At 43.2% G+C, this 18,171-nt stretch overlaps 1 protein-coding gene across 3 annotated transcripts in view; it reads left to right on the top strand.

Annotated features, from left to right (window-relative positions):
* The window catches only part of FBLN1 (fibulin 1), a 766,403-nt gene that overhangs the window by 374,560 nt on the left and 373,672 nt on the right, over positions 1-18,171 (top strand). For all 3 annotated transcript variants that reach the window (XM_069228256.1, XM_069228253.1, XM_069228255.1), the window contains exon 14: positions 830-953. In XM_069228256.1, coding sequence (XP_069084357.1) covers positions 830-953 — 124 coding nt within the window. The remainder of the gene's footprint in view (positions 1-829; positions 954-18,171) is intronic.

Genomic DNA, 18,171 nt, shown 5'->3' with positions numbered 1-18,171 from the left:
CCGTAGGTGCTCTGCACACACCAGGCCAGCTTCCTACAGTAGGTACAAAACCGTGCATACTACTCACATTGTCTCTGTCACTGTGAGTAGTTCATACAGGGGAGGATCTTGCTTTCATTATTGTACCTGAGGTTCTGTTTATTTTTCACAATATATAAGCACAATTCAAGTTCCAGAATGCAAAACAATTGCGGGACTCTGTGAATAGCTCTGCCTGTTAGAGCCAAAACTTGTTGGCTCTGGCAATGCTTTTGTTTTATTTTTATTGCTGATGTTGTTTAGCATCAGCAACAACATTTGACAAAGCCATAAGGTTGACTGACGCCTTACAAAGACAAGACCTAGAGAGAGAGTGGCTTTGCAAATGCTTATTGTAAGGAAGTATCTCAAAACAATGCAACATAAGCAGTAAAATTATTGATCATTGGTAGTTTACTGAGAGATACAAACGTATGGGACAGAAATTTGCCAATTATCTGAAGGTCATGTGAAGTGAAGGAAGGAATCCACTTGTAAGCGAGTGGTTTTACACGTCCCGGTTTTCTGTGTTATCACTACTGGGCTTTCTTCGCCGTTCTCTTGGAAAGCTTTAGTTTGCCCCATACGTTGTTTACTTCGTGAATTGTTGTGCTCCTGTGTGAAGCTGCACGCCATTGCTTTGTTATGTGAGTAATAATTAGTTATTTTCATCGATTCTCAAATGGTCTGACAAGATCACCTTTGCATGTGTATAGCAGACTTACAGTTATGTCTTTGGTTAACTGTAGCTGTAATAAAAATCAAAGCACCACGCGCTTGTTTCTAAGTTATTTTTTGTTTTATTTTCCAGATATCGATGAATGTCTTACAGGGACTAATAACTGCTCAGGCACAGAGACCTGCTTTAATATTCAAGGGGGCTTCCGCTGTCTGTCCTTCCAGTGCCCTGAAAATTACCGCAGATCTGGAGACGCGTAAGTAAAAGTATACTTGAAAAATCTGGCCTTCTCGTCCTGAGCAAGATTTACAGTATTATGATTCCAATCATGGGGATTATGTTGAATTGATGCATAGGTAACCGTTTGGCTGCCCTGTTGGTAGGGGCAGTGGGACCAGGAGATATGCTGAGATCATCGGTAAAGTGAAAATGAGGCGCTGCAACACAAAAACAGTCAAGCAGCAAAGACAGCCTTGGACTGTGGGCTGCTCACAAAAATACAAAAGTAACTTATCTTTGTAGTTTGCCGTTGTCATCCAAACTTACAAATTGTGCGGCAATACGTGGCCTCATCGTGGTGTGGAGTTGCAATAAAAGAGATGAAGCTGGTATTTCAGGCCACCAACCCAACTAGAATGGTTTGCATGAAAACCTAACTATCGTGTGCATGATTTAAATACAGGATTTGTGTGTGGAAAAGAATGTCGTCCTAACGAATAAATCATGCCGGTGATAACTGACCTTTTTCAAAGTATTGCTAAAAATATATATTACACCACTGTGGATCATGCACTCCCATGTGTTGATGTTGTATGAAGGTTTTGCTACCGGTCGTAGTGTCATTTGTAAAGTTAGACAAAAGTTCACGATTGAAAACATTGCAAAGCCAGTGAAAAGGTTTATACTTTTCAATGTTATTCATTTTGACTTATCAAGTGAAGATTAGCGATTTTTACTACCATTCTAAATGAAACTATTTATACTTAAACCAGTTTCCCCTCCGCATCCAATCACCATGAAACATAATTTGAATGCTTTCCTAACTAACACTGTTCTGAGCTGTTCATACTGGCCCACTTTTCATTTAGCCTGCTGATAAAATCTACATAGCCTAGCATGCATCAATATTAATGGGATGTAACACATAGCTCATTTCTTTTCCCGAAGGGGTAAATGTCTCATATTCTCGGAGACCTCAATACCGGTGGAAGGATTTTCAACACACACAGAGGCACTTTGCCAGCTGGTCTACTATATCATTTTGTGCAACCACTATGTAGCGCCATTAGGTGGCTGCCTTACTTATTCCTATAGAAATGACTGTCCTAATCGAAGGTTGGTGTACGCATTGGTGTATGCCATGGGTATTTGCAAATATTTTTTCAAGGGCCAAAACGAACAGTCTGCGCTTTGACTAAGGGCTGCCCTGTTTTTCCAAGCAAAAAGTAAAGGCCTTGACTGAAAAGGCTTTCAAATCAATTACTAGATAACAGCACCCACCACTGTGATCATTTGGGATCTTCTTTCAAGAAACGTTTTTTACAATGACTATAATATGTTGGATTTTTAAGGTAAAATCACCAACCACGTTGGCTGAGCTCCTTGTAATTCCCTCCTCTGTAAGGTTTGTTGCCCATGTACAGGTCCATGAGATGGGTGCCCTCACGGCTGCCGGGAAGTGTAGAGCATAGAAACCGTAGGCATGAGAGATGCAAACTGGCTTTGTGGACGCTCATATGTCTAAGCACCTACAGTGCCATGAGCCCCCGCACGATTGAACAGCAAGGAGCTCCTGTGTCTGCGCCCCGGGACTTGCAGAACAGAGGCAGCCATTGCCTAAGTGTTTCCATCCAGACACCTCTATGCAATGCCTGGGGGCTCTGTACCCACTACCTGTTGCAAGCAGACAATGGATCTGTTACAGAGACGGGTACAAAGCAAGAAACCCCATGGCACCTACAAACTATGATCTGGAACTGCCCTATGTACAGGTCAAAATTTTCAATCCATTTCTGATACTTGCAGCGGTTTCAAGTGGCACCAAAAAGGGCAATGTTTGAATGAGTAGAGTCTGTTCTCTCCTTGTACATGACTGAGCAAGTGTGCAGGTGAGATGAGTGCTAGTATGACGACTAGAAAGCATCAGGGAAGGAGACCAATTTTTGAATAATCATGGAGCCTGGCTTCTTGTTTTATACTCATGAGCAGGTGTCACCACTGCAGAATAATAACAAGGGTTCTAAAAAAGGCCAACCACAGTAAAAGCATTGCCCATACACGCAACGGGTATAACAAGCAATGGAGTCTTCATACAGTAGCAGAGAAGGTACAACAAGGCCAGCAGTAATGCAAAGTTAATTTACACACAGAACAGGCACAGCACAGGCAGCAGCATTGCACACATCCCTCATGCAGTTAAAGAACCCGAGAGGCAACAGTGCAAACTGTACAGGCACAAATTTCAACCTGCAAGAAACTCTGTGAGCTGTGCAGTTGTCACAGCCTGCTGGAGGCAATGAATTTAAATACTGGCATGGCAGACTTAGCCTTCTATCCTTCTGTAAGTCTTGTTGAATACCATAAAGTGAGTAATCATAACATGTTAATGTGGATTTATCACATGCATATGTACAATCTTCCAATAATAACAGTATTTCTTAGTGCCAGATGAAAGGATGGTGTATTTCCCATGGTATAATAGTTCCTAGTTCACTATTAGGGTAGCATAATAACCTTCAAATTCTACAACGTGCTTTGAAACCATATATGGTATATATGAATAGACCCTTTAAATAAAACACTGAGAGTTACTAAGAAGGGCAATATGCATGAGAAATTCATGATGATAATGATGATGATGCACATCACTGATAAACAAAAGAGTTGTCACAAAGCCCAGTGTGGTGGTCTTTATGAACAGGCAGGTATTTTGTGTGATTTTTTTTTTTTTTTTTTTTTAGGACGACATCAAGTAGTTCAATAGCTCTGCACCACTTAATTTGAAACTTCTGCCACTGTAGCTCGTTAAGTTAATTCAAAAGCTATTAATTCTGCCTGATACTAAGTGCTGGAAGAGTTTACTATTAACACTATGAGCGAGTATTTGCTAAGATGAATCCATCCTTTGTTTTTTATTGATCAACAAAAAAATCATCCAGTATGCATTGGTAGCGTGTGTCAATCAATCCTAAGTGCCTGCCCTAAGCCAAAATGTACTGAGACCCCTCCTAAATTAAAATGAGGGGACCTCAGTCTCTCTAGGCAGGAGTTCTCCCAGTATATATGCCAAAGATCACTTTAAGACATTAGTTTGTTGGAAAAAAAAAAACATATATACCAAATCAACACCCAGTTAAAGTTGCATGCTTCATCACTGGTTCTGCTACTCACCACCATCGGATATTTGATCCTAGTGAGCTCTTGTGATATCTCTTGGGCATGTATGTGTGCCCCAGGAGAAAGCAGAACTTCATTTGTGATATTCTGCTGACTCTGTGTTTAGAGTGTAGAACTGTCCCTAATATCTAGGGTAACCTAGTGGGGTCAAATGTTCTGAACTAAAGTATTCACTTTATTGTATTGTGATGTTCAACTGGAGCCATGAGACCAACATCACCCACTACATCTGCCTTGTGGTTGTAGTGTCTACATTCTTTTTAATCTATTATTGTTCAGTCAGTATCCTCCTGGGATTCCTGTAGTTGTGACGTGTGTGTTCTTAAATGTTTGGCTATATATATATATATATATATATATATATATATATATATATATAGCTCCCAATCTGCTGTTACTCTTCATTTGCTGTGGCTCTGTTGCTGGTCACTGGTGGGTTGCACAATAAAGGATTTATTCTAGGTGTGCTGGCTACTGTATTTGTTTACAATTACAGTTGTGCAAGAATAGTTAAATTATGGGTTTATTTGTACCTCTGCCACAAGATTTTAAAAGTCTATGTAGTAAGACCCTCACGCCTGCATTGTCAATACGTTTCTGCTTCTAAACTAACGGAACAGGTCTTAAGCATTCATAATTACTCCATTCTATCTATTCCATACTAACGTGTGCTGACCTTAGGTTGTGTGGTTGAAAAGTATTTGTAATAGTATTATAGTATGCATTTGAGGAAGACAATCTTTAAGTCTGTATCTAGCTTTATTGATTGATGATCTTAGCACTATGTAAAGATTTTCCAAGACGTCTCTCCCTAGTGATACTTTTTTTTAATGATTTGTTTTTGTCATTTAATCAGCACAGGACCATTTGTTCTTTATAAGGATTAAGGGCTTTAATTTGGTATTTATTTTTAGATTGATTGTGGTTACAAAAGAAAATAGGCCAATAAGTATTTTGCGACTGTACAGTTTTCTATATTGCTTCATCAGGGCAAAAACGATATCATTGTCTGTATATGTTGAAACAGTGTTCCAAAACATGTCAGGTTTATAAGCAGATTCCAAAAGTCAATCGATTTTCTGTTCAACAAATTACATCGAGCTTCATAGATCAATGTTGCATAGACTTTTATAAGTGTAGCAACCACAACTATCAGCATGATAACCACTCACCAGTTCACATTTAAGTGGTTCTACAGCCATATTTACCTGCCGTCCTGTGCATGTTTATTAGTTTACAGAACTGTACACAATAGCTCCCGCTATCACCTGGCATCCAAGATCAGTAGCTCCAGAGGACTAAACGTAACACACTAAAACAGTATTGCGAGATTTGGAACCAGAAATTGACAGAAAACACCAGACACCTAGCCTTCTCGTTTTATGCATCCTGCAGCAGACATTCCATCCAGTGGTGCTAGGAGCATTTTGAGTTGCGGGGGTGCTGGTCACCAAAATCATAGGTACTGCTAAATGCCTGTGCTAGTTAACGAGCAAGCAGAGTAGATGAGTCAATCATTTTGTGCTAGAGGGTGTGAGTATTTGTATCCTTGTCCAAGATCATGTTTAAAATCATGTTATCCAGTGGTGCTTTTAAAGCACATTTCTCAAATTTGCTAAAACGTTAAGTGGTAGTATGTACTAAATCACTAGAAATAACAGTACAGATCTGTGGAATGTTGGTGTCTCAAGACAAATGTGCCTTTGTGTTGTAACCCATTTCACTTCTAAGTAGACAGAATCAAGGTTAATATATGCCACAAATGTTTGTTATATTTGTATTGCCTCTGCTAAGTACTTGGTGTCTGTAATAATGGGTTTTAGCACACTGCAAAATACTAAAAGCACCTCACCAACTCTGTACGACTGGATCCTGAATTATGCTGTGCCTTTGTGGAACAACTAGTATATACATAGGTGTGGGAGAGTAGTTTTCTGTCTTTTGTGAGACAGTGCATGCCAGGGTCTTTGAAATGCTGTATGTATGGAAATAATTGGGGGTATATTGCCATTACCGCCAGGAATGTGAACAATATTTGCATAATTCCATTTCAGAGATATGTAATAATTCTAGAGTTCTTACAATCAGGTATTGTGTGCACACAATTTCATACAAACTCTTACAATCTGCCAACATGTTTGATGGTGACCTTATGCATTTTGTGTAATACTTCCAGCATTGACCTAAAAGTATTATTTCTCTAAAATGTAACCATATCAAGATAATAGGGTAATGATGAGCCAGTGAATTAGTGCTCTGTTCTTAAACAGATCTACTGTTACAGTGATGCCTATCATTAATACACTGAGTGATACATGTCTTGAAACTACACAGACTCCTCTGGCGCACACTCAGCTATTTCTTAATGGCTGACCCTAGGAGAGCATTGGCTGATGTCAAGAATCACTCAACATATTTCAAAAATATTAATAGTGTAATATGACCCGAGTTCTACAACACAGAACAAGTGAAGTTAGAACAGTGACTTTGAGGAGGCTTTTCCACCACTGAGCAAAGCCTGTGGGCCAACACCTATTCTTAGGCTAATAAATTTCCTGATATGCAGACACTCATAGTGGCCCCTCTACAGTAGTATCACTGAATTTACCACACTGGCTCGTTATTTCCACAGTACTGCCTGCCTTCTTGGTGCCCTTGAATACCCTCCAGTCCTGCCTGGCATCTGGTCATTTCCCAGTAATGTTTGCTGCCTATTATTTTCACAATCTTGATATGTGGGAAAAGACGCTTTTAGATCTGTTTTCAATGTACTGACTGCTTCATATCATTTTGATTAATGTGCCTAAAGTTTAATGCTACCAGATTAGATTTCCTGTAACCTGACCTACTATTCTGTGGCGAGACTAGGGATATGTACCTGTTTCATGGTGATGTTTAAACAGAAGATGGCAGGCCAGACAGCTGTAGACCGGTTATTATTTATAACCAATTGCTATTATTGGAAGGCACCTGTTGTAAATAATCAGCGGAATTCTACTGATGGTGTATATATGTTTTTTTTTAACAAATCTTAGACTACTTTAGAATAGAGAAGGAAGAATTTCAAGCAAGCACTGACTTCGTTTTCAAATGTAGCGAGCAACTATTATGTTATTTGTCCGATAGCCAGAAGGGATTGATCGGGAGACATTACTTATTAATATGTAACAGGGTGATCGTTTTGCTCATTTATCATGTAAGTAGCAGAGGGGAGCAAATTTCCAAAATTCAAAGGGCAAACAAAGCGGATTTGCACAGCAATGGGAACATTCTGGGCAGTAAACGTGTTGTTCAATGGCCGCTAACCATTTGCCTACCAATGGCAAAATGTACAATCTCATTCCCTGCTGGCAGAAATCCCAGGCCAGTCTACAAGTATTGGGAAAAGTAACAATTGGTACTTTTGGGTTTTCCCACTTTCTCTCTGGCCTAGGGCACTCTGACTGTCTTTGGAGATCACAACTGCCTCCAAGCTGAAAACTTGTGTTCGATGGCATCTGTCGCTGTAGATACACATGGTCTGCATAGCTCGCCATCTGGTGTTGGGTCGGAGTGTTACAAGTTGTTTTTCTTCGAAGAAGTGTTTTCGAGTCATTGGACCGAGTGACTCCTCCTTCTGTGCTCATTGCGCATGGGCGTCGACTTCATCTTCGATTGTTTTCTTTCCGCCATCGGGTTCGGACGTGTTCCTGTCGCTCCGAGTTTCGGAACGGAAAGATAGCTGAAAACGGAAGATTTTCGACGGTATCGTTGCGATCCGGTTCGAGATAAACACATACGACAACACATTGAACATCGAAGCGCTTCGGTGCCCTTCGGGGTAGATTTCGGCACACCGTCGGGGCCTAGTCGGCCCGACCACGTGGAGAACAACGCCGATGGAACGGACCCCGTTTCGATTCTGCCCTGAATGCCACAACAAATATCCTTATACGGACCAACACTCGGTCTGTAACCTGTGCCTGTCACCCGAGCACAGCGAAGAATCCTGTGAGGCCTGTCGGGCGTTCCGGTCCCAAAAAACTCTGCGCGACCGTCGAGCGAGAAGACTGCAGATGGCGTCCACGCCAAAGGAGCATCGACAGTTCGAGACAGAAGAGGAACAGGAGGAATCCTTTTCCATCCAGGATTCAGACTCCGACGAACTCGACAATACAAAAACTGTGAGTAAGACGTCGAGATCAGAAATTAAAAAAGGCAAAAAGGCCCAGGGGACGCCACTGCCAACCGGCCATGGCTCAACCCAAATTCACGGTGACCAACAATCGGCACCGAAAAAGGCCCATTCAGTGTCGAGATCGTCCGACTCCGGTCGAGACACCGGCACGCAGCCTCCTCGGGACCGAGAGAGTGCTAAAGAGAAGCATCGACACCGAGAGTTCGGTGTCGACACGGATCGACGCCGAGACAGTGGCGCCGAAGATCATAGAGGCCAAGATTTTTCGGCACAAAAGAAGAGGAAGGTTACCTCGGAGCCGAAAAAACAAACAACAGGGTTTTCGGAGCCGAAAAAAGCACCAACAGACCCAGTTTCAGGCTCCTATACTGAAGAACTTTCTATGTCTTCACAAATGAAAAGACACAGATTCGAACAGGAACTGCAATCCACTGAAGTGGATCACACGCAAAAGCGTATCTTTATTCAGCAGGGGACAGGGAAGATCAGTACCCTTCCACCTGTCAAAAGAAAGAGAACACTTCAGTTTGTAGCACGAGAGGCTCCTCAGCAACAAACAGCAAAGACGGTAACACCTCCTCCCTCGCCTCCACCTGTAACTCCGGCTTCACCAACTTACACCCCGTCACATTCGCCAGCTCACACCGCCATGAGCCACGACGACCAAGATCAAGACGCGTGGGACTTGTACGATGCACCAGTGTCTGATAACAGCCCAGACACATACCCAACTAGGCCATCACCACCTGAGGACAGCACAGCCTATTCACAAGTGGTGGCTAGAGCAGCTCAGTTCCATAATGTGGAACTACACTCTGAACAAGTAGAGGATGACTTTTTATTTAACACCCTCTCCTCCACCCACAGCTCCTACCAAAGCCTGCCTATGCTCCCAGGCATGCTTCGCCATGCAAAGGAGATCTTCAAGGAGCCAGTCAAAAGCAGGGCAGTAACGCCTAGAGTGGACAAAAAGTATAAGGCGCCTCCTACGGACCCTGTATTCATCACCTCTCAGCTGCCACCAGATTCTGTGGTGGTAGGGGCTGCCAGAAAACGGGCAAATTCACACACTTCTGGGGATGCACCTCCCCCAGATAAAGAAAGCAGAAAGTTCGATGCAGCCGGGAAGAGGGTCGCTGTCCAGGCAGCAAACCAGTGGCGCATCGCAAACTCACAAGCGCTGCTAGCGCGATACGACAGAGCCCACTGGGATGAGATGCAGCATCTCATTGAACATCTCCCAAAAGATCTACAAAAAAGAGCAAAACAGGTTGTTGAAGAGGGTCAAAACATTTCCAACAATCAAATACGCTCCTCTATGGATGCAGCAGACACAGCCGCAAGGACCATTAATACGTCGGTTACCATCCGTAGGCACGCATGGCTCAGAACGTCTGGATTCAAGCCAGAAATTCAGCAGGCAGTACTTAACATGCCAATAAACTAAAAAATGCTGTTCGGTCCGGAGGTCGACACAGCCATAGAAAAGCTCAAAAAGGACACTGACACTGCCAAGGCCATGGGCGCACTCTACTCCCCGCAGAGCAGAGGATCTTATACCACCTTCCGCAAAACACCTTTTAGAGGAGGGTTTCGGGGTCAGGCCACACAAGCCAGTACCTCACAGTCCGCACCGTCCACCTACCAGGGACAGTACAGGGGAGGCTTTCGGGGCCAGTATAGAGGAGGGCAATTCCCTAGGAATAGAGGAAGATTTCAAAGCCCCAAAACCACTACCAACAAGCAGTGACTCACATGTCACTCACCCCCCCCACACAACACCAGTGAGGGGAAGGATAGGTCAATATTACGAAGCATGGGAGGAAATAACTACAGACACATGGGTCCTAGCAATTATCCAACATGGTTATTGCATAGAATTCCTGCAATTCCCTCCAGACATACCACCAAAATCACAAAATTTATCAAAACACCATTCACAGCTTCTAGAGATAGAAGTTCAAGCACTACTGCAAAAAAATGCAATAGAATTAGTACCAAGCACACAAATAAACACAGGAGTTTATTCACTGTACTTCTTGATACCAAAAAAGGACAAAACACTGAGACCAATTCTGGACCTCAGAGTAGTAAACACATTCATCAAATCAGACCACTTTCATATGGTCACACTACAAGAAGTGTTACCATTGCTCAAAAAACACAACTACATGACAACCCTAGACCTCAAAGACGCATATTTCCATATACCAATACATCAATCACACAGAAAATATCTAAGGTTTGTATTCAAAGGAATACATTACCAATTCAAAGTATTGCCTTTCGGTTTAACAACCGCTCCAAGGGTATTCACAAAATGCCTAGCAGTAGTCGCTGCACACATCAGAAGGCAGCAAATACATGTATTCCCGTATCTAGACGACTGGCTAATCAAAACCAGTTCGCTCATACAAACCACACAAATCAAGTCATACAAACCCTCTACAAACTAGGGTTCACCGTCAACTTTGCAAAATCCAACATTCAGCCAAGCAAAGTACAGCAATATCTAGGAGCCATAATAGACACGACAAAAGGAGTAGCAACGCCAACTCCACAAAGAATTCACAATTTCAACAGAGTCATTCAACACATGTCTCCAAATCAAACAATACAAGCAAGAACAATACTACAGCTCCTAGGCATGATGTCCTCATGCATAGCCATTGTCCCAAACGCAAGACTGCACATGAGGCCCTTACAACAGTGCCTAGCTTCACAGTGGTCTCAAGCACAGGGTCACCTTCTAGATCTGGTGTTAATAGACCGCCAAACTTACCTCTCGCTTCTATGGTGGAACAGTATAAATTTAAACAAAGGGCGGCCTTTCCAAGACCCAGTGCCACAGTACGTAATTACAACAGATGCTTCCATGACAGGGTGGGGAGCACATCTCAATCAACACAACATAAGAGGACAATGGAACATACATCAAACAAAACTGCATATAAATCACCTAGAATTATTAGCAGTTTTTCAAGCACTAAAAGCTTTCCAACCAATCATAACCCACAAATACATCCTTGTCAAAACAGACAACATGACAACGATGTATTATCTAAACAAACAAGGAGGAACACATTCAACGCAGTTAAGCTTATTAGCTCAAAACATATGGAAGTGGGCAATCCACCATCAAATTCGCCTCATAGCACAGTTTATTCCAGGGATCCAGAATCAACTGGCAGACAATCTCTCTCGAGATCACCAACAAGTCCACGAATGGGAAATCCACCCACAAATTCTGAACACCTACTTCACACTCTGGGGAACACCTCAAATAGACTTATTTGCAACAAAAGAGAACGCAAAATGCCAAAACTTCGCGTCCAGATACCCACACAAGCAATCCCAAGGCAATGCCCTATGGATGAACTGGTCAGGAATATTTGCTTACGCTTTTCCTCCTCTCCCTCTCCTCCCTTATCTAGTGAACAAATTGAGTCAAAACAAACTCAAACTCATTTTAATAGCACCAACGTGGGCAAGACAACCCTGGTACACAACACTGCTAGATCTTTCTGTAGTACCCCACATCAAACTGCCGAACAAACCAGATCTGTTAACGCAACACAACCAACAGATCAGACACCCAGATCCAGCATCGCTGAATCTAGCAATCTGGCTCCTGAAATCCTAGAATTCGGACACTTACAACTTAGCCAAGAGTGTATGGAGGTCATAAAGCAGGCCAGAAGGCCATCCACTAGACACTGCTACGCAAGTAAGTGGAAAAGATTTGGTTGTTACTGCCATCATAATCAGATACAACCACTAGACGCAACTCCAAAACATATAGTAAATTACTTGCTCCATTTACAAAAAGCAAAGCTAGCCTTCTCTTCTATTAAAATACACCTTGCAGCAATATCTGCATACCTGCAGACTACCTATTCAACTTCCTTGTATAGGATACCAGTCATCAAAGCATTCATAGAAGGTCTTAAAAGAATTATACCACCAAGAACACCACCTGTTCCTTCATGGAACCTAAACGTGGTCCTAACAAGACTCATGGGCCCACCTTTCGAACCCATGCACTCTTGCGGAATACAATTCCTAACCTGGAAAGTTGCCTTTCTCATCGCCATTACATCTCTGAGAAGAGTAGGTGAAATTCAAGCGTTCACAACACAGGAACCTTTTATACAAATACATAAAAATAAGGTCGTCCTACGACCTAATCCAACATTTTTACCAAAAGTTATTTCACCGTTCCATCTAAATCAAACGGTAGAACTACCTGTTTTTTTCCCACAGCCAGATTATGTGGCTGAAAGAGCACTACATACATTAGATGTCAAAAGAGCATTAATGTACTACATTGACAGAACAAAGAACATCAGAAAGACTAAACAGCTATTTATTGCATTCCAAAAACCTCATGCAGGTAACCCAATATCAAAACAAGGTATAGCCAGATGGATTGTTAAATGCATCCAAATCTGCTACCTTAAAGCAAAAAGACAACTGCCCATTACTCCCAGGGCACATTCAACAAGGAAAAAAGGTGCTTCAATGGCCTTTTTAGGAAACATCCCAATGCATGAAATATGTAAGGCAGCCACATGGTCTACGCCTCACACATTCACCAAACACTACTGTATAGATGTGCTATCCGCACAACAAGCCGCAGTAGGTCAAGCTGTATTAAGAACTCTATTTCAGACAACTTCTACTCCTACAGGCTAATCCACCGCTTATGGGGAAATAACTGCTTACTAGTCTAGGCAGACCATGTGTATCTACAGCGACAGATGCCATTGAACTGAAAATGTCACTTACCCAGTGTACATCTGTTCGTGGCATCAGTCGCTGAGATTCACATGGGCCCACCCACCTCCCCGGAAGCCTGTAGCAGTTCAGAAGTTACCTTCAATTTTGTACATTTGTATATATTATTTAAACCTTTAATAGGTACATACTTACACATTTCATTGCGCGGGCACTATTACTATAGTACAACTCCTACCTCACCCTCTGCGGGGAAAACAATCGAAGATGGAGTCGACGCCCATGCGCAATGAGCACAGAAGGAGGAGTCACTCGGTCCAATGACTCGAAAACACTTCTTCGAAGAAAAACAACTTGTAACACTCCGACCCAACACCAGATGGCGAGCTATGCAGACCATGTGAATCTCAGCGACTGATACCACGAACAGATGTACACTGGGTAAGTGACATTTTCATTTTGCAGCATGAATCATTTTCTGAATTCACATACTCCGAATCGTTCTGCCATCTAGTGGTTTAGTCCGGAATCTTCTTGTTAGTCTTCTTTCCTCTCCTTTTTAGGTCGAAGCCTACCAGACCACCAGCTGTTAGATTAGCTAATGATATCTTGGAGATATTCGAAAAGCTTTCCTGGGAATTCATTCTACCTATTGCTTACCATTGGCTTTTTGGTTTGCAATTCATATTTTCTTGCTTTCTGTTTGATAGCTTTATTTGTTTAAGGCTGTCCAGCTTGAGTTTGCCCCCTGCATTTCCCATTCCTTTTTTTACTGTATCCTTCTGAATGTCACTTTCTGTAAACAGGCCTTTAAATCGTGTTCTTATCGTTTCACATTTGTTGTGCATTCAAACATTCCAAACCATAAGGTCAAATGTTAGGCTTTGTCTTTCGAGGGAACTTGGTGTTTACTTTTCTTTCGCTAACTTCAAGGTGAGCGGATTTATGTGACAATTATGCTGGCCACTGGGGGCATTTCTGGTATTTCTGAGGTGTGATGAAATATATTTTAATACAATCAGAACAAATTAATACACTAGGAAATGACATTTCCACACATTATAGTTTGTGCACCTTAGACCTTTATCCATAAAACTGTATGTCTGTGCAAATGTAATAGTCATTTCAATTGAAGATGTGTTGTTTGTAATAGCAGTGCGCTACAACACCATGCATACTCCACTTTACTGCACTCCACTCTACTCTGCACCACTCCATGCTTCTACACTCAGTGTGCACCTCTCCACACTGCCACTGCACTCTACTCTGCACTATTCTACTCTTCATGACTTCACTCTATGCCTCTCTACTCTACATCACTCCACGCTAATGCAACCACTCTACTGTACTATACACCACTGGACTCTTTGCCACTTCAGCCTGCAACACTCCAGTGTATGCTACTCCACTCTACACCACTCCACTCTGCCACTCTACTCTGCAAACCTTGATTTTAGACCTCTGCAGCACAGGACTATATGCCACTCCACTCTACTGTGCACCATTCCACTCTATGCCACTTCACTATACTCTCAAACAATCTACTCTTTGCCACTCCACTCTACGCTATGCACTGCAATCTATGCTGCACCATTCTGCACCACTCTGCTCTGTGCCATGCTAATCTACACCACTGCACTCTAACCACTGCACTCTAACCACTGCACTCTTTGCCAGTGCACTCTACACAACTTTACACAAAAATAATGCATTCTACGCCAATTTACTCTACACCACTGCACTCTACACCTCTATACTCTACTCTGCAACACTCTATGCTACTGCAGTCTACACCATTGTAGTCTGTGTCACTGCACTCTAGGCCACTCTTTTCTATTCTGCACCACTGTACCACCACTGCTGTCTATGCCACTCTATTATACACCACTGCACTCTATGAAAGTCTGCTCTGCATCACTGCACTCTAAATCACTGCCCTCTCCTTTACACTGTGCCAATACACTCTACACCACTACATGCCACTCTAAGTTGCATCACTCTAGTCTACACCACCTCAATTTACCCTGCACAACTCCACTCCGCACTGCTTCACTCTACGCCAACCCACTCTAATCTACTCTGCACCACTTCACTCTACGACACTTTACTCTGTGCCACTTCACTCTGCGCTACTCTATTCCATTCTGCACTTTCCACGCTATGCTACTAAACTCTGTGCTGCTGCACTCTACACCAATTTACTCAAAACCAATACACTCTACGCCACTGCACTGTATGCCACTATATGCTGCAACACACTACACAATGCCACTCCACACCACACCCCTCTATGCCACTGGACACTACACCACTGCACTGTACATCACTTTAATTGAAACAAATCCACTCTATGCCACTGCACTGTATGCCACTAAACTCTACTCTGCAACATTCTACACTATGCCACTGCAATCTGCCACTTTACTCTGGGCCACTGTATTCTCTGCCACTCTATTCTACTCTGCACCTCTGCTCTCTGTGCCAATTTGCTCTACACCAGTGCACTCTACGCCACTCCAAACAGCACCACTGCAATCTATGACACTCTAATCTGCAACCCTGCATTCTCTGCCACTGAACGCTACACCACTACTGTGCACCACTGCACTCCACACCCCTCTACTCTGCTCCACTCTACTCTATGCCAATGTCCTCTACTTTACTATGCACCACTGCACTCTTCACCACTGCACTCTACACCACTCCAGTCTAGGCCACTCCAACTTATTCAGCACCACTCTACTATACGCCACTGCATTCTGTAACACTCTACTCTATGCTGCGTCATTCTCCACCACTCTACTCTGAACCACTCTATGCCACTGCGCTCTGACACTCTATTCTAAACAACTGCACTCTACCCTATGTACTCTAGATCACTTTACTCAAAACCAATGCACTCTATTCCAACTACACTGCACCACTGCACTCTATGCTGCTATACTCTACAAAACTCTACACCACTGCCTTCTACGCCACTGCATACCTTGCCACTCTACAACATTGTGCTCTGTCACTCCACTCCATTCTACTCTGCACCACTGTACTGTATCCTACTGCTCTCTACAGCAATTTACTCTGCAACACTTTAATCTACACCACTGCATTCTACACCGCTGAACTCTGCCAGCGCACTCCACACCTCTGCATTCTAACACACACTACTCTACAAGACTGCACTTTCTGCCACTGAACTGTACACTATTCTGCACCACTGCACTCTATGCCACTGCGCTCCACACCACTCCAAACTCTATCCTGCACTACTCCACTTTACCTTGCACAACTTAACACTGAAACAACCTACTCTACACCACTGCACTCTACAACATGCTACTTCACTCTGTGCCAGCTCTATCCTGCGCAACTCAACTCTACGGCATTGGACTCTATGCCACTGCAATCTATGCTGCGCTGCTCCACTCTCCTCTGCGACGCTCTACTCTGCGCCACTCTACTTCACACCACTTTGCTCAAAACCAATGCACTCTAAGACACTGCACTCTATCAGTCTACTCTTCGCCACTGTACTTTGTGGCACTTCGCTCTAGGACACTGTACTCCTCTTTATAATACTTTACTCTGATGCTTTTCTCCACTCTATACCACTCTACAACACTACTCCACTCTACGCCACTTTATGCAACTCCCTCTTTGCCACTCAATGCCAGTTTACTTCACCCTTTTCTATGACACTACTCCACTCCTCCAGTCTATGCTACTACTCTGCTCTGCCACTCCACAACAATCTATTCTACTCCACGCCTTTCTACAACACTCTACTCCACTCTAAGCAACACCCTCTTCGCCACTCCATTCTGCTCTACTCCACAACATTATGGGGGTTATGACAACTTTGGAGGAGGTGTTAATCTGTCCCAAAAGTGACGGATATACCACCAGCCATATTACGAGTCCATTATATCCTATGGAACTCGTAATACGGCTGGTGGTATATCCATCACATTTGGGACGGATTAACACCTCCTCCAAAGTTGTAATAACCCCCTATATGCCACTCTGACACTCTACTCCACTCTGCACCACTCAACTCTACCACACTACACCTCCGTGAAACACCACAACTATGCCACTCCGCTTCACTCAAATCTGCGCCACTCCACCCCTCTCTACACCACTACATAACTCTCCACTCTACTTTGACACTGCACTCTACTCACCTTTATGCCACTAACTTATAGCCATGCTGATCAGCAGCCACGCTGGTGTACAACATGGCTAAAACATATTGACAAGGCGAGACCTATTGTCTTTGCCAACGCTTGTTTTTTGTCAGGCTCATCTTCGATGGGAAATCCAGCACCATGAGCAAATCTTTGTTCTTTTCTGTAAAGGACTATCTTTTCCCCACTTCACCCATGCTCGTGGCCATGTGAGTTAATCTTATTCATCAGGGAAGTACATGAATTTAATAAAAGCAAATGCACCTCATTTGTATTTCTCATGACTGTAATATGTTCTACTTTAATGAACACCTTAGAAAGAATAAGTGTATTTTAACACTTGTATGCTTTATTAACTTTTTAGACGTTTACTTTTGCAGTCTCCTGGACTGCAGCAACAATGCTATAGAATGCCATGATTTTAAATCCAAAAACAACAAGTGATGGACGGAATGCTGAACATTGTCAAACATTCACCCCCAGTACAGTGATCTGGGCCTAAATCCATCGTTTTTTTGTTGCCCATGCCATTCCAGTTTGGACCCAGCCATATGCAAATCAGTCTTGACCCTGTTCCCCATGGGAACAGTCCAGCCCGAACTGCTAGACCAGGTCTTCCCTGGACTGGAAACAAGCATCCTGGGACCGGTTTCGGGGTTTCACCCCTCATCAGCTAGGCTAGCTAGAATCCAGTGGCATGGGAAGCACAGGACCCAAGTCTGGGCATACCCTCCCCACTTAGGGCGACAAATGCAAAAACAACAAGTGATGGACGGAATGCTGAACATTGTCAAACATTTACCCCCAGTACAGTGATCTGGGCCTAAATCCATCGTTTTTTTGCTGCCCATGCCATTCCAGTTTGGACCCAGCCATATGCAAATCAGTCTTGACCCTGTTCCCCATGGGAACAGTCCAGCCCGAACTGTCCATCCAGTTACGCTATCCCACAGCGTTTGTGTTTTGCTTTGCTTTTGCCA

This window comes from Pleurodeles waltl, chromosome 4_1, assembly GCF_031143425.1.
Source record: "Pleurodeles waltl isolate 20211129_DDA chromosome 4_1, aPleWal1.hap1.20221129, whole genome shotgun sequence".
Taxonomy (NCBI): Eukaryota; Metazoa; Chordata; class Amphibia; order Caudata; family Salamandridae; genus Pleurodeles; species Pleurodeles waltl.
Note: the sequence above shows the minus strand (reverse complement) of the source record. Positions and strands in the feature narration are given on the sequence as shown.